Below are 22,585 nucleotides of genomic sequence, written 5' to 3'. Positions count from 1 at the left end.
GAGGTTATTGTTAGTACCTGGGTCCTCATGCATGTCAAGCTCACCATCTTGTGAAGGAAGTGAAGAGTCTCCTGATGCATCTTGCATGTCTCCATGATCAGAACCATTATTACACCCATCGCTATTTGTCTCCTCCCCCTGATTTCGGACATCATCTAAAGTGGGTAAACCATCTGAAGTGGAAACATGAATAGGGATTAATGGAGATCCTTTAGTACCACTCTCCCCTTCCTGCTGCACTTCAGATGGGGATAAGGCAATGCCAGTGTCATTGGTTGAGCCATAATATGATTCATGTTCACGGAATGTCACATCCATGCTCACAAAAAACCGGCGCTCCGAAGGACACCAACACCGGTAACCCTTTTGAGAAGGAGAATAACCCATGAAAACACATTTGAGATCACGTGGATCTAATTTTCCAACAGAGTTCCTATAATCATGCACAAAGCAAACACACCCAAAGACCTTTGGAGGAACTCTCAAAATCATTAGATTTAAGAAGACACTCAGCAGGGGTCTTATGGCCAAGAACCCGAAGAGGCATACGGTTTATCAAGTATGTTGCAGTTTTTATTGCCCCCACCCAAAGACATTTAGGCATGTTCATGGTAAACATAAGTGAGCGTGCAACCTCAAGCAAATGTCTATTTTTACGCTCTGCAACACCATTTTGTTCTGGAGTGTTAACACATGTAGTTTGATGTTCAATGTCGTTTGAGGCAAGGAACTGTCCAAACTCCTGGTTAATATATTCCGTACCATTGTCTGACCGTAAGATTTTAATAGTTGCCCCATGTTGATTTTTAATAAGAGCACATAAATCTTTAAAAACCGAGCACACATCACTCTTATGCTTCAGGAGATAAAGCCAAGTGTAGCGACTAAAGCAATCAATAAAAGTTACAAACCATCGATGCCCAGAAATTGAACGAACCTCACAGGGTCCCCAAACATCTGAGTGAATCATTTCAAATGGTTTGCCACTTCTTAATCCTATACTAGGATATGAACCCCTTGTATGTTTAGCCAATTCACAAGCATCACATACAAGGATCTCCCTAGGACACAATTTGAAAAGAGAGGGGTAAATACGAAACAGTGCAGCAAAAGAGAGATGCCCAAGCCTGCGATGGTATTGTAGTAGTTCTTGACTAGGAGACAAGCATAACGCAAAAGCAACTTCATCACTTCCTTCATCAAGATAGTAGAGTCCATCATGCACGGTCCCAGTCCCCAATAGTCTCCCTGTCCCTAGCTCCTGAAAAGCACAACAAGTAGGATCAAACCAACCTCTACAATTGAGAGATTTAGTAATAGAGCTAACTGACAAGAGGTTGACTGGAAAATTAGGAACATGCAAGACAGGAGATAAGGACAATGTCTTGGTGCACCTAACAGATCCACGTCCTGTGATAGGTGCCATGGATCCATCAGCTACACGTACCTTGTCCTTACCTGAACAAGGTGTATAGGAAGTGAATATATTTGAAGCTCCTGTCATGTGGTTTGTAGCTCCTATATCAATAATCCAAGATTTTGATTGTGTTGTAACATTGTGGGCCTGGTGAGGTGTCATACCTTTGTGTGAAGTAGCATGGAAACTAGATTCAACTGTAGAGGAATCCTGGGAGGAATACAAGTCTTCTGAGAGTCTAAGCTTGGAGGTGAAATCCTCAAGAGCTCGCACATCTATCACCGGTAGCCCCCCCTTGGATGTAGTGAGGTTAGCTTGTCTTTTATGAGCTCCCTGACCTCCCCCTGGCTGAGACTTTCCTTTTTCCCACCAAGTTGGATAGCCATGCAGCTCAAAACATGCATCCTTTGTGTGTCCAGGCCTTTTGCAATGGTTGCAAAAAAGTTTGCTTTTATCTATTTTACCAAAGGACTTAGGAGCACGATGAGCTTGTATGGATAGGGCTGCACGTGCATCTGATTTTTCTTGACCATGCTCCTTGGGTTGAGCAAGACGAGTCTCCTCCTCAATCACACTGGAAATGATATCGTCAAGGCTTAGCCATTCAGTCTTGGAGAATATAAGCTGACGACGGAGATCAAACTCCTGATTTAGGCCATCGAGGAAGAGCTTGCCCACAAACGGTTCAAACCAGGTATGGTGAACAGTCATGTCATTCTTATCAACAGGCTCAAAAGGGTGGTAATAATGCAACTCCCTGTACAATCTCTTCATCTCACCTGCATACTCAGTCACTGATTTCGAGCCTTGCTTCAAGTTAGTCAACTCATGCATGATGCGAGTAGCCTGCATCTTATTTGACTTTCCTGAAAATTGCTTCTCCAAAGCTTTCCACACTTCAAATATAGTAGTCATAGTCTCAACTTGTTCTCGAATAGGTGGTTCCATGCTTCCTAATAACTAGACCAACACTCTATCATTAATCTGTTTTGTGCTAGTGCCACTTTTCAGTTTCTCTTCATCAGCGCTAAGAAATTCTTCATAGCCATGAGAACTCAGAATTAACTGGGCATGACGCGCCCAGCTGATGTAATTGCTCAGTCCAGCCAACTTTACTGGATTAGGCTCAAGTGCATACTTGATTGCTTCAGGAACCACTTTGAGTTGTTTCTATTGCTGCTCAAATACTTTGCTTAAAATCTCATACAACTTATCCACACTAGAATCCCTTGATTTCTCCTTGGTTGGATCTGCCATGACTCACTACAACCCAACCAGGAGCTAGTCACACAGGACTTGATTTTGCAGCACTCCGCTAGCAACAGTACACTAGTACAAAATGTTGATGGCAAGTAGATGTACTTCTACGAGTTGCTCTCAAATGCACACAGGCACGAGCAGAGTATTTTAATCCGGACACCCAGCAATACGAGCTTTCCAGCGGCACTAATCACAATTGTCCAGAGGAAGGCGCACACACTATTTTCTTCTCACACATATGACCAAATGCAGTGACAAAGAAAAGTGAATTGTACTTGTATGCACGCCTGACCAAATCTCACGGGACTAGACCAGGAGAAGCACCAAATGCACGCACCACTATCAATCAGCTAGCCTTGCAATCAATCGGACACCTAGCAAGCTAGCTTACTGCTTGGACATGGGCGACGCAGCATCACCAAGTAATTTCCTGATGGACCAGCCCAAGCATACAACATCCAGCGCAGCCGCACCAGACGGTGGTCGGCGATGCGGCAGGCAACAGTACGCCGGTCGTGGCGCTCCTTCCGCAGCTTCGAGAGAACAGCGGCCGCCGGCGTACGACGGAGATGGGTGCGCAGCAACCAACACCCACAGCCAGAAATCACGGCGACACAGCGCCTCAACCAGCCGCCACCAAGATCAAAATCACATCAGATTAACCTGCCCTGATGCCATGATGAAAATCATGTGGGATTTGTAAGATTTGGGCTAGGGATTGGAGATGGCACGAAGAGGATTTGGGGGAATTCTGGAGCGTTCCTCACCGATCCAGTCTCTCTGTTCTGAGTTATATTTTGTTTGTACACTTTACATTTTAGACCCTATGGAGTCCTCTAATTACATTATTTATACACCAACATACAACAGCTACTTGTCCTGCCACCTCCTGGTGCCATCTCTGTAGCTTAGGCATGTAGTAAAGTAGCATGGTTTCTAGCTTAGGAAAGGAGGGTGGTGGAGAAATAGAGAATTCCCCCTTGTCTGTATCATCATTACGAACGCATATACTTGTCAAACTATCCATTCTATGCAAATCCAAGTATTGGAGAGAGGGCAGCTGCCAGAATGGTGGGAGATCCTTGCAGTTGTTGCATCTACTCAAACAAAGACCAATGAGATGTCCCAACAGTGTAGAGCTGTGCACCCATGATGTTAGCACCAGCATTAGATAAACATAAACCTTCAAGCCTTTTGTGAGGACGATGGGCCTCTAATATTCCTTCTGCCCTAGTATCTTCTTCATATCCAACATCTCTCTCAGGTCCAGACAGAGGTCGATACCAACCGAGTGATAATCGCTTCAAATTATGCTTGGCGGACATATTGCCTTGTTTAGCATTTTCTGCACTATGCACTTTTCTCAAGTCGGTCAAAGCAAGAGCACTGCCTAGATTCAAATCTTTCAGTTGATCAATTCCACGACCTACATCGTCACTATCAATGACAGAACTCGTCAATGTCTGTAGAGAATTCAGTTGACCAATACTTCGTGGCATGTACTTCAAACTAAAACACCGATCGAGGAAGATGTGCCGAAGACTGCTCATATATCTAATGCCTTCTGGTAAATTCTCAAGGTATGTACAACCAATGAGCTTCAATGTTTGCAAGCTATACAACATGGTAGTGGCTTCAGGCAATGCAGATATATCGGAATCAGAACAATCCAGATAACGAAGATGTTTCAAGTTTGTCATGTGTGTACTGATTGAGAATATCTTCAATGCTCGCAAGGACATGAATTTTGACAGGGCCATACTCAGAGACTTGCTCGTATCCCAAGGAGACTCCCCTCGGTCTAATATTGTGCGGGCTCGAGGAGCTAGAATTTTCTTCATGGCTGCAGTAGTATGTTACTGACATAATCAAATGATAGATGTCAAACCTTATGCTGTAATGAACTAGCATGGATTTCTTGATGTGATGAAGATCCTTCGAGAATGGAGCAATCATTTCCACTTACGGATTCAGCAAGATCATGCATGAGATCATGCATCTTGCAAGTAGTTGGTTGATGGATGAACCCATCTTGAAATCTGGAGAGCAGTTCCCTGTCAATCTCCACATCTTGGAGGAAACATCTCCAAACTAGCAAATCAAATATTTGTTGGCCTCTTGTTTCTGACGCAATAAAGTCATTTGCCATCCACAACTGGATTAACTTTTCTTTATCCAATGGACTATCCTTGGGGAAAATGGCACAGAGGGAAAACATATTTTTGCTTCTGATGACAAGTGATCATAGCTTAGTTGTAGTGCAGGTACGATCTTAGTTGTGAGGACATCATTCTTCCAGGCATCACTATCCAGAACAGAAAACCACTGACTGTGATGCTTCAAACAAAGTAAAGCTGCTATGGTCTTGATAGCAAGAGGCAATCCCTTACACTTGTGGACAATACTCTTAGCAATTGAAATCATTTCCTCTTGCTTTTCGACTCCCCTTCCGAATGTGTTTCGATGAAAAAGCTCCCATGACTTATCCTCATCTAGAAGTGATATCTGATGTGGAGGAAGTGTGCCCATTATAGAAGCAACTTGATTGCTGCGGCTTGTCACAATTATAGCACTGCCTGAGACGGCATGTGAGCATAGCAAAGATCTCATGTCATCCCACTTTTGTCTATCTTCATTCCAAACATCATCCAGCACTAGAAGGTACCTTTTCTTGCCCAAAACTCCATGAAGTTCCTTGCGCAGTGCCTCCATCTCGGTGAAATCAGACTTCTTCATCGTTGCTACTTGTATTATAGATCGGGTTATTTCTTCGAGTACGAACTTGTCCGAGACACAGACCCATATGACCAACTCAAAATGATGTGCCACTCTCAATGTGGGTTATAAACAAACTCGGGCGAGACCTAACTTTTAACCCCAGAGCTCAAGACCGAGTGCTCAAGTAGCAGCACCATCGGAATCACTCGCGTGTTGTCGTCGCCACTTTTCCGTGATCCAAAAGGTACATGGGACGTCCGACCGCCGTCACTACACAACCATCCTCTCTATGTCTCCATACTCCCTCCAACAGGTGAAAAGTGTGCATATAAAAAATATTGTATAAATTATGAAGTGAAGTAAAAAAGGCATTAGAAAGATGCAAGACATTATCTCTCTCCTCTTTAATTACCCAATCGCCAATGAGCTACTACCTCGGTCCCGGATTACTAGTCCCGGAGACCAAATTTGTAGGGCAGTGCTTAAAGCCCATAATATCACACTTTAGTTAAGCCCAGTGGTTGGCTATAGTTAGTGCATGTAGAAATAAAGAATACCATGTGTAGAACGTTAGTGGTTTTGATTAGAGCATGGTTAATAATACAACCGACTGCTGGCTATAACAGATTGCCATGTCATTTACAGCCAACATGAATGCGAGGACACGACTCCATATCCTATCTAAACACAATACAACTACAAGTCCAACTATAACCTACCTTGTACACTATATTCGACAAAACCCTAACAAACTCCACCTTGACGAATATTCTCCACCACCTTGAATTCGTCCATGTGTCAAACTTCCATGTACATTGGACTTGAGCCTATCCCATGAGCACCGCTGCTACCCCAAGACTTCATGTGACTCCACCTACAACTTGTAGACCCTCTTTTTCTTGACCACAGTCAACACTTGAGCAAAATTAAGTTCCTTGTTACTCTAGTCCGTGCTCCCAACTTCCAGAGTATCCGTCAACGCCATCACACACCGATCACTGACCTGCGTGAAAATGAACTCACATATTGGGTGTCACACATAAGAGTTACCTGAACTTAACATCACCGCTCCTTTCTTGACTGCCTGTCTGAAAATTGAAGGAATTTCACCATTGCTTGTAGTCATCCCAAGTCAAATTTACAGTTGTCTCACCACATGTATGACCACCAGAGCCCTGGCCCGTCTCCATGCCTCGTGCGTACCGCACGCCTCGCTGCTATTACCGCGTCGAGCCTCCACTGTCCCGGTCGAGTCTCAAGGGTCGCGAACCCACACCACTCAACCCCACTACAGAGTACCACCGACCATCACCGACCGATGATGAGTTTCACGCTTCCATCAGACCACTGGGCTCCAGTTCGAACTACGGGTCCCTCGCTTTTTCCCACTAAATAGGCTTCGATTCTCTGGATCCCTACACCGTAACCTCTCAATCCAGCTCCACCTTCAACATGACTCCATGGTAGATGATCAGTCCACCCTCGCGTCCCGTCGACTTCAAGCTCCGTGTGTACACCACCTTGAATCAACCCCACGCCATAGTCTTGTCGAAGTCACGCAAGCCCTCGGGGCCTATGCCACGTGTTTCAACGCCCCAGAAGTCGGTCACCATCAGCATCACGCTCCTACGTCGTCATCGCCGATCCCACCACCGTCTTCTGTACCAACCGACTCGCGTCGATCCGTTAGATTATCTAGTCCGACCAAGCCGAACTCGTTCGACTGCATGACACGCTCGAGGCTCTCAAATCGTCTTCCATGAATTTCCATCCATCACATGATAATTCCATCTTAGGTGAATTGACTTCCGGCAACGCCTTTAAGCATCCCTATTGTACCAACAAATCTTTCACCTTTGTCTGCCATAACCCAAGGTTTTCAGTTTCATGAACTTCTCCACCTCAAACCTGGAACCCGTTGACGTCCTGGTTCTTCCTACAGCTGACCCTGTGAAAAAATTATCTGAGCTTTCCACACGATGCCCCAAGTACACAAACAAAACCTGATGAGGTACACCCGTGTGTACTAATAGCAAAATCCAACCAATCTTGGTCTTCACGTGTAACCGCTCCAGGCACAACTCCAATACTAGCAATTGCCTTGTCAATGCCTCTATTGCTAATTCCCGATGGATGTATCAATGGATATTTCCTTTGCTCGATTTGATCTGCCTCTCGCCATGTCAACATGAGGTCCAAAACAAATCTCGCATCAGCCCCTCACGCACATGTTTCGGCCTAAACTCTGCCCAGCAGCCTGCTTCCGCTCGACCTTGGGCCGCACGCCACTTGGCCCATCTAGCTACTTTAACGCAACATGCAATACGCCATCGTGTCTGCGTACAGCTGCCCCCACGCGTTCCCGATCGATCGAAGAATCGTGTCTTCGGCAGATGCTGCTTTGCTGTTTCTTCTTGTGTTGGATGTGCTGTTGCAACTAATTACATTTCTTCCTGTGTAGACAATCTTCATTGTAGTATCATGCAGCCTTAGAACTGCAACGCACATTGACAATGAGAAGCACAGAGGTTGCCACATGAAAATCCTTACACTTTTCTCCAGAAAAGTACAGAAGTAGTAGTAGTTGTATTTCAGTAATCAAGCAGAAGAGGATATTTGAAGGAGCATATACATATATGTATAAAACACATAGAGAATATGGAGCAGTTTATCTGACAGGTTAACTAATGCATATTGCACTGACTTTGTGTGGCACAGAACTGAGCATCTCAGTCACTAGATTCTTTCATACAGTAACAGTGATTACTTGAAGACTGATCAAGTAGTATACATTGACAGAATTTCAGCCCATAAAGACAAAGCTATGGCCATAGTCTGCTATGAGAAGAGAAAAAAAACGAGTACTCCCTCCGTTCCGAATTACTTGTCGCCGGTATGGATGTATCTAGATGTATTTTAGTTCTAGATACATCCATTTCTGCGACGAGTAATTCGGAACGGAGGGAGTATAATCTATGAGTGGCTGGAAATTCAGTCCTAACCGTTGCAGCTTGCATAGCAGATCAACAATGTTAATAACACTTGTGGAGGAACTAAGGCAAGGTTTCCATGCCAACTGATACAAGCGCTTCCGAGTTTTGACATCCAATCTAGGTAGGTATGTTGCACTCAACAAATACATCAATCCTGGAACGCCACACATAAATAATCCCATGAGGCTGGCATCTCAATCAAAGATCAATGTGAGCTAATGTGAATTTCAATCTCACCGCCAAGTCTTGCCTCTCGAATTACTTTAGCCTTAACCAAATCATGGTAAGCGCCTCCTCTTGAGAAGGCTCCCTCTAAATGGGGGCAGCCCATGACCCATAGGTCCTCGAGGGCAGGGAGCTGCTGCAGGAGTCCCTCCGGTAGTGTCTCTACCCTTGGGCACCACACCATCTTCAACATCCTGAGTGTCGTGACTCCATACATTCCATCTGGAAATGCCACCAGCGCGTTACACCCACTCAGAGTGAGATGTGTCAAATTTTTCACATTCCCAAGAATTGTTGGCATGGACACCAGCTTGGGACAAGAACAGATGCGCAATATTTCAAGAGATGCAGGCAACTTTGGTACCTCCACCAAATTCTTGCAGTCCATAATGTCAAGATACCGGAGTTGAGGAAGCAAGACATTTTCGTCATCGGATATGGTTGATGGAAGTGAACCAGTTAAGTTGGAACAACTAATCAAGTTTAGATATCGAGGACGATTCAAGTTTCCAAGTTCTACCACTGGCCATTGTACTGTATTATTGTTGCCTCTAATCCAGATTGTTTCAACAAAACCAAAATGTTTCCATATATTCCTCTGTCTTTGAGATTGTTCTGCTAAGAAAAGAAATTTGCAATCTACTATATCCAAGTTCTTAATAAATCTGGAAGGTACTCTTTTCAGCTCCTCTTCAAAGCGCTCTACATTGTCCTTCAAACCTTTGAGATTCAGTGTCACATATGAGTCACCAAGCCCCGAGAAATGAAGGTCCTGAGGCTGCCAACCAACTATAGGTTCCACTGAAATGATGCCCTTGCACTCAAGATTAGATTGCACGGACAGATTAATCAAATGGTACACGGGAATGGCGCTTGCCCACTTTATCAGCAGATCTTCAAGCAGCGGGAGCATCTTGGGCATGCTTCGTAGCATTGGGCATTCAATAATTTCTAGCTTCTTGAGCTGAGGGAGTGATACAACCGCTGCTTGTCCAGGCACCTCTATGTGCCATCTCTCTAGCTTAGGCATGTTGGAAAGCTTCATATATTCCAATTTAGGAAAGAAGGGTGGTGGAGTAATACATGATTGCCCACTGTCTGTATCATCATCACCAACACATATACGTGTCAAATTATGAAAACCTTTCAAACTCAGGTACCTGAGGGAGGGACAGTTATATAATGGGGGGAGATCCTTGCAGTTCTTGCAGCTAATCAGATAAAGTTCACTAAGATGTTCCAACAGTGTAGAGTTGTGCATCCATGATGACAATTTAGCACCTCTATAATTAGATAACATTAAAGCTTCAATTCTTTTATGAGGACAAAGGGCCTCTAATATTCCTTCTGCACTGGCATCTACCTCATACCCATCTTGTGTGCTATAAGAAGGTCCATTTTCCCAATCAAGTGACAATCGATTCACATTATGCTTGGCAGACATATTGCTTTGTTTAGCATTTTCTGCACTATGCACTTTTCTCAACTTAGTCAAAGAAAGAGCACCACTAAGATTCAAATCTTTCAGTTGATCAATTCCACAACCTACATCACTATCACAGACATAATTTGTCAATGTCTGTAGAGAATTCAACTGACCAATACCTTGTGGCATGCGCTCCAAACGATGACACCCAAAGAGGAAGATGTGCCGAAGATTGATCATATATCTCATGCCTTCTGGTAATTTCTCAAGTTTTGTACATTGAGTGAGCTTCAGCGTTTGCAAGTTATACAACATTGTAGTGGCTTCAGGAAGTGAAGATATAGCTGAGCAAGAACAATCTAGATAGCGAAGATGCTTCAAGTTTGTCATTTGTGTTATGATTGAATATGTCTTCAATGCTCGCAGTGACATGAAGTTTGACTTGGCCACACTTAGAGGAGTCCCATACCGAGTCTCAAACCACCACTCACTTTGGACTAATATTGTGCGGGGCCGAGGAGCTAAAATTTCCTTCATGGTTGCAATGGTGTTATTACTGACATGATCAAGTGATAAATGTCGAACCCCATGCTGCAATGAACTGGAATATGTGGATCCTTGAAAAATTTCTTCACATGATGAAGACTCTTGTATACTGGAGCAATCATTTCCGATTACGGAGTCAGCGAGATCATGCATGAGATCATGCATCTTGCATGTGACTGGTCGGTGGATGAACTTGTCTCCAAATCCAGAGAGCAGATGCTCTGGAATGTCCACATCTAATTGAATAAAACATCTCCAAACTAGCACATCAAAGATTTGTTGGCCTCTTGTTTCTGATGCAATAAATTCATTTGCCATCCAGAGCTGGATTAACATATTTTTATCCATTGGGTTATCCTTGGGGAAAAGAGCACAGAAGGAGAAGCATATTTTTGCTTCGGATGACAAGTGATCATAACTCAGCTGTAGTGCAGGTACAATAGCAGTAGATGTGAGGATGTCGTCTTTCCAGACATCACTATCCAGAACAGAAAACCACTGATTGTGATGCTTTGAACGAAGTAAAGCTGCTATGGTCTTGATAGCAAGAGGCAACCCCTTACACTTGTGGGCAATGTTCTTTGCAACTGAAATCAATTCCTCTTGCTTTTCCGCTTTCCTTCCAAATGTGTTTCTGTGAAAAAGTTCCCATGACTGATCCTCATTTAGAAGTGATATGTGATGTGGAGGAAGCGTACCCATGATAGAGGCAACTTGATCGCTGCGGCTTGTCACAATTATAGCACTACCTGAGCCAGCATGTGAGTTTAGTAATGATCTCATAGCATCCCATTTATGTCCATCTTCATTCCAAACATCATCCAACACTAGGAGGTACCTTTTGTTGCCCAAAACTTCACGAAACTCCTTCTGCAGTGCCTCCATCTGAGTCAAATCACACTTTTTCATTGTGGCCACTTCTATTACAGATCGTACTATTTCTTCAATAACAAACTTGTCAGAGACACATGCCCATAAGACCAACTTAAAATGATGCTTCACCCTTTGATCATTGTGCACAAGTTGGGCAAGGGTAGTCTTACCAATTCCCCCCATACCAACTATGGGGAGCACCATGACATTATTATCGTTATTGTTCTGGTGGTCGAGCAATATCTTCACTACTTGTTCCTTCTCATCTTGTCTGCCCACAATCTCTGATTCATCGACTTGAGAGTGTGTCTGCGGAAGATCAACACTTGGTGCCTCGACATGTTGGAGGAAGTGAAAATTGTTCATCTCCACGACTAGTTCATCTATCATTTCCAGGGCATCCTTCATCTTCCTGCTCATGGAAAGACGAAAAATAACCGGGCTATTGGCGGTGAAGTAGCTCAGTACCTGGAATGAAACAAATAAAAAAGATATTAAAAGGATTCCATTTCCAAATCCAAACCTTAAATTGAATTTGAATAGCTTCAATTATAAATTAAAACATTATGTTGAAATTATGCAAGAACGTGTGCAGCAAATATTGAAGTATTTGAGGACACATGACAGACTGACTTATGTGAATCTTAGATCAAGTCCTGCTCTTGTGTTCTTATGTTTTGTTGCCTGTAAGGAGGTCCCAGCGAGCATAGGAATTTGTTTACAGTCTAACCAAACTTCACCTTACAAGTGAAAATATAGTGCATAGGAATTTGCAGGATTAAACTGCTCCCGGACGGGGCTGGACTTTGAACAAAGTCAGCCTGTAAATGTAAATCTATGTGATGCTTAGATCTAGTCCTGCTCTTGTGTTCTAATGTAAATGAACTCATCATTGATGTAAATGCTTAGATTAAATCCAGTAGCTCAGAAAGTTTACAGTCTAACGAAAAAGCTCATGATCCAGGTATGTAAAGGAACAAGTTGCTTTCACGGTAAAAATAACTATAGAAACAAAAAACTGAAAGACTTGTCAAGACCCCCATTGTCAATATAAAGAATCAAACATATCTTTACATGTCACACCCCTAATAAGGAAAAGAAAATTTCAGTGACATGGGATAGTAAGTAAGAAAATATCTTCACTAAACAAAAGATCGAGGAAACTTGTTCGGCTAAAAGAATGGAGTAATTGTCGCTTAGAGTTGAAGAACATCTTCCTAACGATAGACAGTGAGGTGTGGAAGCCTTCATGCTAATCTGATAAAGGCATAGATATGGTAGTGTGCAAAAAGATCGATCATATAATGCAAATTCTGAAATCTCATGGACTCATTTGTTTTCAACCATCCGCATCACATAATGAAGATAACCTCTTTCTTACATGCTGCTATATTTGTTTCAAACCTTTAAGCTTGGGGGAGTTGACGAGTGCAAATTATGTGACTATTTTGATATTATTTTTGTGCCTACTCGGTAGGCTTTGTGCAATTTTACCACATCCGCGCACTTCTTTTTGTCATGTTTTCTCAGGTAACACTTTTTGAATCAAATAATACTTTCTGGAAGAAATCCCATGAAAATGGTAGTGAAATACGCATTTAATGTGATAATCATCTATCATAAGTGGAGGGGGCAAGAGGACGAAAGGAGGAGGCGTTGCGCCACCCCTAGAGCAAAAGATGGCGTATCATACGACCGCGACCGCTTGTATGAGTGGTCATATGGAGTGCCATCGCCGTCACCTCATCCACTATTTTCACCCTGTGGAATCTGATCAGGGACCAGACACACACAGAAACAAGAAACTCGTCTAGAAGGAGGAACCTTAGCCTCCGGAGCAATCCAGAGGGAGGAATTGGCAAGGAGGAGGCTGCCGCCTCCCCCACAATCACAAGGGGGGCTTCAACATCATCACCACTGTCACTATCATCATCATCCACTTCCTACTCATTGTAATCTCATGAACCCTAGTGGGGACAACTTGTGTGTTACATGTGTGAATCATTCATGTTTGCCATCACTAGTGCTATGATGTTTGTTGCCTTTATGAGTGAGTAGTTCTCCTAGTTCTTCGGGATATGGATGAACCATAGCGTGTAGTAGATCGTTTGATACTAGGATCTAATATCCTCTTTGCATGTCTATGTTAATGATCTTCTTCATGTTGGGTGAAATCGATCATCCAGTGTATGCCAATTTTGGACAGAAGGTTATTGCTGCTGGCGGATCGGCTGGTTGTCGCGGTGGGTGGCGTGCCATGCCTCATCTCCCTTCGTCCCGGACCGTTGCAGCAGTGGGTAAAACAAAGACCACCTTAGGCTGTGTCCACGGGGACCTTTTTCCTATTAATCACGGTGTGGTAACCGGAGTGGGGCGTATGTGATACGGGGTTGCCGAGTTTATACACGTATCCCGGCTGTGTCCACAAATAGAAATATGCGAAGTGGCTTAGGAATCTGACATAGCATTGTGTCTAGATACCGCTATAGATGCATGCTAGAGGGGATTCCGGACTCCCTAGGAATGCTTTAATCATATTGGTTTCAAGACTCATTTGCTACCCTCTGTATTTACTTTCATTGCAATATTTACCTTTATGCTTTCTACACCGTTTCTATTATAATACTACTGCTTTAGATCACTCTCAACTTGCAGGCACAATATTTAAAAGACGCCGATAAGTGTCACACGTGTGGGCGTTAGGGGGGCTGCCCACACATTTTGTGTGGTGTATAAGAGGAACAGCCCACACACCCATGTGTGGGCAAAAAAAGTAATGCCCACACACTTCTTTTTTCCCCTCCCGATCCCTCTCACACGCGTGCGTGTGGACGAAATAGATAATGCCCACACGCCCCGTACGTCAGGCCTCGTACCTCGTGGTCCCGCACGCCCGCATGACAGTCACCGCGCGTTCCGCAGTTGCCATGGTCCAGACCCTCGTCCATGTTCGTTTAACTGCAGTTGCCATGTCGCTGAACTTCGGTTGCCATGTCGGACAACTACAGTTGCCATGGTTGCTCAACTGCAGTTGCCATGTATGGTCTGATCTACTGCAGTTTCCATGATTACAAAAGTTTAGGAGTTGCCACCCACTAAACACTAGGCAGTTACCATCTAGCACTACAAAAAGGCATGGCAAAAAAAACATGTTCGGGTAAAAGAGAGTTGCCATGTGCTCACAAGCACCCTAGGGCAGTTGCCATGTAAAAGAAGGAGTTGCCATCTGCTTACGTGTACGCTACGGCAGTTGCCATGTACCATGCAAAAACACATGGCAACTCGGGTAAAAAGAGTTGCCATCTGCTTACAAGCAAAGCTAGGGCAGTTGCCATGTACCTGCAGAAACACATGGCAACTGCCAGCTTTGGGTGTGGGCTAGGAGACGAGCGTGTGGGCGAAGTGATAAACGCCCACACACCAGCCTCCTCTGCGTGCATGAAACAAGTGTGTGGGCGAATTGCTAAACGCCCACACACCAGCCCTCCGTGTGGTGAAAAAAAGGACGTGTGGGCGACCGGATGAATGCCCACACACCAGCTTAGTCCTACGTGTCACACAAAAACTGCTAGAACGCGCCAAGATTCATGCAGAATTGGTTGGACGAGGATCCATGCGTGTGGGTGAGTTGCCAGACGCCCACACGTGTGGGCGTTAGACTTTTCGTATTTAAACCATCCAGTATGCAAAAAAATGATTCTTGTGCTCCCTGTGGCATCGATACTCTTACTTTGAAAAGACTACAACAAAACCTTGTGCACTTGTAGGCTATAACCTGGCAGAACTTGGCCTCTGGCTCCTCCCGCGGCATGTCTGTGTAGTGCACACCGGCGAGGAGGGTGGTGCCGCATCGTTCTCCATTGGGGCGTCGTCGGCCTCTGTCTGCTGGACGGCCTGCCAGTCGGCAGCAATGGTGGCCATCTCCTTCTGCTCTGAGGAGAGGGTGTTCCAAAGGGCTTTGCAGCACGATGAGTCCATGGCGGGCGTGGTTGCGGAGAGGAGAAATGGACCGGAGGAGGATGACTGCAACTATGGCCGGGGCTTGAGTTTATAGAGCGGGCGGGAAGGCAATGGGTTGCGGTAGTGAGGTTAATGGTGGGCGGCGGATAGACAGATGGGTGGCGCCGGAGTAGATTCGCCGGCAACCGTATATCATTCATGTAGGGGCGATGGACCGACACGGTGTCGTTTTGAATGCGGAGCAGTCACGGAAAGCGGCACTCTCTCGGCCGGCATGCCGCTTCAATGTTGGCATCAATGAGAGTTCGTGTTGTGTGGCGTGAATGCGGTACTGATGCTGACTGTTTCGAACGGGAAGCGCACGCGGGCGACAATGGTTTTTTTATGGGCCCGGTTAGTTAGGGGTGGGCCTGGCTGCTGTCCGGACGCCCGCAACACCGTCTAGTTTGTCTCTGATTTATGAAAAAAACATACATTCAAACTGGCAAGCGAATTGATACAGGCTCGTGTTGGATGGTACAACATTAAATGGTTATGGATAGTTTGAGGATGGGCGTTGAGATTACTTAAAACGGAGCTTTGTCTAAAAAAAACCTTAAAACGGAGTTGGCCAGAGTGGTGAGATAAACTAGGATGAGGACGAACCTTGCGTGCCCTGGAGCAGCGGTGTCGGCGGCGGATCTGGGCGGCACGGCGGCGCAGGGCCTCATAGCGAAAGTCGTCGAGGACGTCGTCTGCCTTGTAGACAGCCGTCTTGAGGTCCACCATCCAGCGGCGGACGGCCGGGCTGGTGCGGCTTTTGGCGTCGGCGTCCAGCAGGATATCCTGAACGGCGGCGAGGTGGCGCTCAAGCTTCCCGCGGGACTTTTCCAGCCCCCACGCCCGCATCAACTCGCGCACCAGCTCGTTGCCGGCCTTGGCGGCCATGCTGCCCAGCAGCGGCATCAGCAGGGAGCCCATATCAGTCGCCGGCGCGCGGCAGGTGAGGTGGCACAGGTCAGTCGTTGCTCCGGTATGGTGGTGTCAGACCCCGGCGGTGGGAGTAAGATCTGAGGATAAACTCTCCTGATGTGGAGGCAAATGAACTAGGGGCCGTAGCGTTGAGAAATATAATAGCACATGATTGCAGAGGCTGTCATGTCATGTGGCCACTTGTTGTTGTATATGGTTAAAATGATTACGAACAAGCACTGATTCAAGGACCCGTGCAAATAGGTTTAATAATGCACATCGGTGTCATGAAATTAAGAAACTATAAGCTTGTTGATTAGTGCGGGTAACTACTGCATATATTCATTCATTTCGTGTCAACATTTTGGCGCTTTAGCTTTACCTACTCCCTTACCTATTGTTTAGTTTTCTTGTTATTTATTATACTTATAACCCAGCCGCCAGCTTTGAACAGCCTACCCTACAAGTAAACAACTACCGGGAATGGCTGTTGATTGATCATAGGGGAGATGACACTAACTACTCTTTCCGTCCCATAATATAAGACGTTTTTTGACACTAGTATAGTGTGAAAAAACATCTTACATTATGGGACGGAGAGAGTAGTAGTTTATTCTTACACATATACTTTCTCCATATCAAAATATAAGACATTTTTTATACAAAGGTAGTATGAAAAATGTCTTATATTTTGATACGGAGGGAGTATTCTATACGGAATTATATGTGCCATCCTATGATGCTGAAGTGAAAATATCACTAGCTAACTAATGTGCATTTGATGTGCTTCGCCGTTCCAATGATGTATCATCCGATCGAGAGGCCGGTTAGTAGGGATGTTGGCCGCTAGCTTCTTGTTCTCTTCCTAGCTAAGGTTAGTAATCCAAGCTCACAAAAAAGGTTAGTAGTCCACCTCTCAAGAGATTTAGAATATATGTAAATGAAGCTGATACTCCCTCCGATCCAAATTAATTGTCGCAGCCTCTATACAGCCTTTCTACAATGTTGTATATGGTATTAGAGCAGTTAGAATATATGTAAGGAGTCCCGCTTTGGTACAATCCCTACAATCCCCCACCCAAAACGTATAAAGGGCAATATGGACTTTTGACATGATATACCCACTTTTTATATATATGATAGGCTGTCCGCTAGAACGTATACCCTCTTCATACCCCCGCTTGGGCCGGCCCAGGAAGGTGGCCCCAGTAGCGCTGGCACCTACGATATAGTCGCTAAAAAAACAATTAGGAGCACCTACGATAGGCTGTCTGGGGATGGCTGCAGCTCCACCTTAGAAAGGGGGCTACTTACCAATCAACCTGATAGACGTTGGTGGCTAATAAAGAGAGTGCCACTTTAAGAACTAACTACAACACATAATCCTGGTAGATTTTTGGTTTTTTTATCTTTTCCTGGAAATTGTGAATAACTTCCCTAAAAAAGCGAGTAATTTTTTCAAATCCCACAATTGTTTTTCAATAACTCAAAAAACGTTTTAAAATTCAATTTTTTAAGACCTTGCTGACAGGAACTATTTTTAAAAATCCTAAATATCTTCTGAAAATATGCGGGCATTTTTTGGAATTTATAGAACAAAACTTGTTAATGGGAACATTTCGGAAATTCTGAGAAATTTTTAAAAACCGCGAACATTTTAAGTAATTCTTAAACATTTTTTGAGTTTTGAGAAAAATTGAAAACAGGAACAGTTTTTAGAAAACAATAACCTTTTCTGAAATTCTCGTATATTTTTGGAATTTATGAAAAAATAGGAAAACACGCGCATTTTTTGAATTAAAAAAATAGAACAGTTTGGGAAATACAAACAATTTCAAAAAACTAACATGTTTTTAAATTTCCAATTATTTTGGGAAAATGAACATTATTAGAGTGTTGAGGAAAAAATTGTGAACGGCAAGATTCTTAACATTCAGAACAATTTCTAGAAAAAGAATATTTTTTTGAAATCCTGTACATTTTTTGCATTTATAATTTTTTTGAAAAGGAACACTTTGTAAAATACTGAAGAACCTTTTAAAATCATGAGCCAAATTTTAATTTTCCAAAAAAAATTGAAATCACAAACAGTTTTGTAAAAGGAAAATAATTTGAAAAGAAAACATAGAAACGAAGAAGGAAACATGAAAGCAATTTAAAATAAACAAAAAATGAAAACAAGAAAAAGAAAGAGAAAAACGAAAAACGGAAAAGAAAGTAAACCTGGAAACCGTTAAAAGAAAAATAAAAAGCGGGAAGCCTCCCAATCTGACGCATTTTGCGGTTTTCATTGTTTTTTTCCTTTTTTTTCTTCTCCTTTTTGTTTTTTGATTTTATATTTTTTTCGTTTTTCTTCTCTTTTTTCATTAATTCATCTTTCTTCTTTTTGTATGTTATTATTATTTTTTGAAACCTTTAATAAAATATTTTTTGGAATACGAAAGTAGAAATTTGAAGTAGCTGTTATAAATTATGAATTTAAAATATTTTTCCTTCAAATATTTACTAAATGATTTGAAAACATTAATTGTTTGAGGCCTTCGTCACATCTTTTGTTTCATCACTTTGATTTGGTGGGGCTTAGTTGTTGGCTAGAATCCAACCCCCTAACCCCCATAGCTATGTATGAGAGTACAGGGACATTTCGTGAAATTCTATATCAACTTTTAAAATTTCTATTGAAAAAATAATATGCTATTCTAAAAAAAATTGCACAGGTTTAAAAAAGAATAATAAAGTTCAAGGAGAAAATCAATTAATAAAAAAGAGAAGAAAAACAAAAAAATAGAGAAGTAAAAATGCTTAGCCCTAGAAAATAAATAAATTCAAAAAAATATTCGCAAATATGAAAAATGCGGGCAAATTTGAAAAAGTGTTCGCATCTTCACCATGTGCATGCCCACCTGTTGACCAAAGTTGATGCCCACCTATTGACCACCTGTTGGCCAAGTTTTATTTCTAATAAGAGCATCATATTCATCATTCATAGCCATTTTCCATTTTCTGTCATTTAAAGCTTCCTGCAAATTTCTTGGCTCACCAGTGATTGTCAATCCTCCAAAACGATGTTTTAACTTTTCATACCTAACCGTACCATCTGTACCAACCCTAGATATGGCTAGCTCCAGTGCCGCCGCCGCCTTTCCTCTCATTCCCATCGCTGACAAGCTTCACCGTGGCAATTACCTGGTGTGGCGCGCGCAAGCCCTAGCCACCGTCCGAGGAGCGCAGCTGATCGACCACCTCAACCCCGAACATCCGTTCCCGAAGCCCAAGCTTGCTGACAAGGATGGCAAGCCAACCGATGTGCCCATGTGATGATCGCACTAGCGCAAGACTCTCAGGTGCTGAGCTTCATCTTCAACTTGATCTTAGCCCATGTCATGATCCAGGTCGCCCACTGCACCAAGGCCGCGGCGGCATGGACCGCCATCAGGGAGATGTTCCTCTCCCAGACGCAAGCCAACATCGTCAACACGCGGATCGCCCTCTCCAACACCAAAAAGGGCACCGCGACCATCGCCAACTACATCGGGCGCATGAAGGCGCTGGGCGACAAGATGGCTTCAGCAGGAAAGCCGCTCAACGATGATGACATGGTATCCTACATCCTCGCTGGACTAGACTACGACTACATCTCGTTTGTCTCTTCCATCTGTGCTGCGGGGACCGAACCAATCAAGGTAGCAGAACTCTACTCTCAGTTGATTGGCTTTGAAAAGCGCCTTGCTACGTTCGAAGGTGGCAACCACTCCTCCCAGTCCTCGGCCAACGCCATCTCCCGTGGCCGTGGTGGTTTCGGCCGAGGTGGAGGTGGCCGCGGAAATGGTGGTCGTGGCAACGGAGGAGGTGGACACGGCAACAGAGGCCGTGTCAATGGAGGTGGTGGCCGTGGCAATGGAGGCCGCGGCAACGGCAACGGAAACGGAGGAGTTGATGATCTTCCTGAAGTCACTTGCCAGATCTGCAAGAGGCAAAACCACACCGCCCTCGAATGCTATCACCGCTTTGACATCTCCTTCACCAAGAATGACAAGAGCGCAGGGTCGGCCACCACTTCTTCCTACGGGGTGGACACAAATTGGTACCTTGATACAGGGGCTACCGATCACATCACCAGCGAGCTTGAACAGCTGACGGTTCGCAACAAGTACAACGGCAATGAACAAGTCCACACTGCAAACGGAGAAGGCATGAAAATTAGTCATATTGGTCAATCTACTATTCGTACTCCAACTCATGATCTTCATCTAAAATACATCTTGCATGTACCTGATGCCACCAAAAATCTAATTTCCGCTCATCGTTTGTCCACTGATAATCACACCTATCTCGAAGTTCACCCAAGTTTCTTTTTTGTTAAGGAACAGGAACGAGGAAAACCCTTCTCCGGGGCAGATGTAGACGTGGTCTTTACCCCCTTTCATCGACTCCTTTGAGTTCAAGCAAGCAAGTTTTTGGCGTCAATAAACTGCCCACCGAGAGGTGGCATAGCCGGCCAGGACACCCTTCATCCACCATAGTGCGTCATGTCCTTAGCCAAAACAACATTCCTTTCTCAAGTAGTGAATTGAATAAAGAAGGTGTTTGTGGTGCATGCCAAATGGGCAAAAGTCACCAACTTCCTTACCCTAGTTCGATGAGTGTTTCCAAAGCTCCTTTAGAGCAAGTTTTTTCCGATGTATGGGGGCCTGCCCATGATTCTATCAATAAGAAAAACTATTATGTCTCATTTATTGATGATTACAGTAAATTCACAAGGATATATCTCCTTAAACACCGATCTGAAGTGTTCAAAGTTTTTCATGAGTTTCAAAATCTTGTTGAAAGGTTATTCAATAAGAAAATCATCACTATGCAAACAGATTGGGGTGGCGAGTATGAGCGCCTTAATTCCTTCTTTCGCCAGTTAGGAATTACTCGCCATGTCTCCTGTCTGCATGCTCACCAGCAGAACGGATCAGCTGAAAGGAAACATTGATACGTTGTTGATGTAGGCCTCTCCCTCTTAGCTCATGCTTCTATGCCCTTGAAATTCTGGGATGAAGCTTTTCTTTCGGCCACATATCTGATAAACTGCACCCCTAGCAAAGTGATTAATTTTGAAACTCCATTAGCTCGTTTGTTTCAAGAGAAACCAAATTACCATTCACTTCGCGTTTTTGGATGTGCCTGTTAGCCAAATCTTCGTCCATACAATTCCAAAAAATTAGCCTTCCATTCCAAACTGTGTGTATTCCTTGGATACAGCAACCTTCACAAAGGTTTTAAGTGCCTAGACGTTGCTGCCGGACGCGTTTGTATATCTCGTGATGTCATATTTGATGAGACAAATTTTCCCTTTGCGTCCTTAAACCCAAATGCAGGCACCCCTCTTCGTTCCGAAATACTGTTGCTTCCTGAAACATCTCGCTCTGATACCATGAAAGAATTGGTTGAAGTGTATGCCTTTGGCAGGGACGCGCTGCGTGTTATATAGAGATCGATAGGTCATAGGGTTTGGGGTTCGGTAGAGCTGGATTGATCCTCAAGAAAGGGTATACAAGATGAGGATAAATCCTAACTACCTAACCACCTGATTACAAGTTAACTCACGCAACAGCAGATCCTACCAGAAGTATGTACGGCTTATAATTAATTATACCGTATATACATATACAATACTTTCTAACAGACCCTACACAGCCACACGGTTCTGGAAAAACCGATGTGTGCTCGATGGGCTTCCTTCGGTCTTGGCAAAACCGGTGGACTCATCGCCGACAGCACCCTCTGACATCTGCAAGGTGCATCGTCCACATCTGCAGCTTCGTCATAGTGATTTTTTTGTGCGCCTCCAGGCTTTGTGCGGCTTCATCATCCACGACGACCACATCATCAACCACGACTGCCTCGACCACGGCTACATCACCATGTTCGGCTACCTCGACATCGACATTAATGGCTTTGTCTACAACAACTCATCGGTAACAATTCCAATCAACAGCGTCCGCGTCATCACTAGTATCCACGCCACTCCCGCTGTGACTGCAGGAGGGAATTGAGGAGAGACAAGGAAGGCACCAAAAGGGGACGCGGTCACCACCGTAGGTGCCGGCCCATCAGAGACACGGTTGATGATGGCGCAACGGAGAAGACAACAGAAGCGCAAAACTTCAAATTAAGTCGCAATCGTCCGCTTCACTCCCGCTACGACTGAGGGGGAATGTTAGAATA

General features: G+C 44.1%; 1 protein-coding gene and 2 pseudogenes across 1 annotated transcript; 1 reads left to right on the top strand and 2 right to left on the bottom strand.

The window, feature by feature from the left end:
- Nucleotides 1-3,774: 3,774 nt before the first annotated feature.
- On the bottom strand, nucleotides 3,775-6,585 carry LOC125524917 (annotated as a pseudogene).
- Nucleotides 6,586-8,385: 1,800 nt separating this feature from the next.
- LOC125525700 (putative disease resistance protein RGA3) lies at nucleotides 8,386-16,480 on the bottom strand. The gene is made up of 2 exons (XM_048690703.1): nucleotides 16,064-16,480; nucleotides 8,386-11,926 (listed from the first exon to the last, which is right to left on the bottom strand). The coding sequence occupies exons 1-2, from the start codon at nucleotides 16,376-16,378 to the stop codon at nucleotides 8,594-8,596; spliced, it is 3,648 nt and encodes a 1,215-aa protein (XP_048546660.1). The 5' UTR covers nucleotides 16,379-16,480; the 3' UTR covers nucleotides 8,386-8,593.
- A 3,467-nt stretch (nucleotides 16,481-19,947) lies between these two features.
- On the top strand, nucleotides 19,948-20,089 carry LOC125526126 (annotated as a pseudogene).
- The last annotated feature ends 2,496 nt before the right edge of the window (nucleotides 20,090-22,585 follow it).

The sequence above is a fragment of the Triticum urartu genome, chromosome 7 (genome assembly GCF_003073215.2).
Source record: "Triticum urartu cultivar G1812 chromosome 7, Tu2.1, whole genome shotgun sequence".
NCBI classification, from domain to species: domain Eukaryota; kingdom Viridiplantae; phylum Streptophyta; class Magnoliopsida; order Poales; family Poaceae; genus Triticum; species Triticum urartu.
Note: the sequence above shows the minus strand (reverse complement) of the source record. Positions and strands in the feature narration are given on the sequence as shown.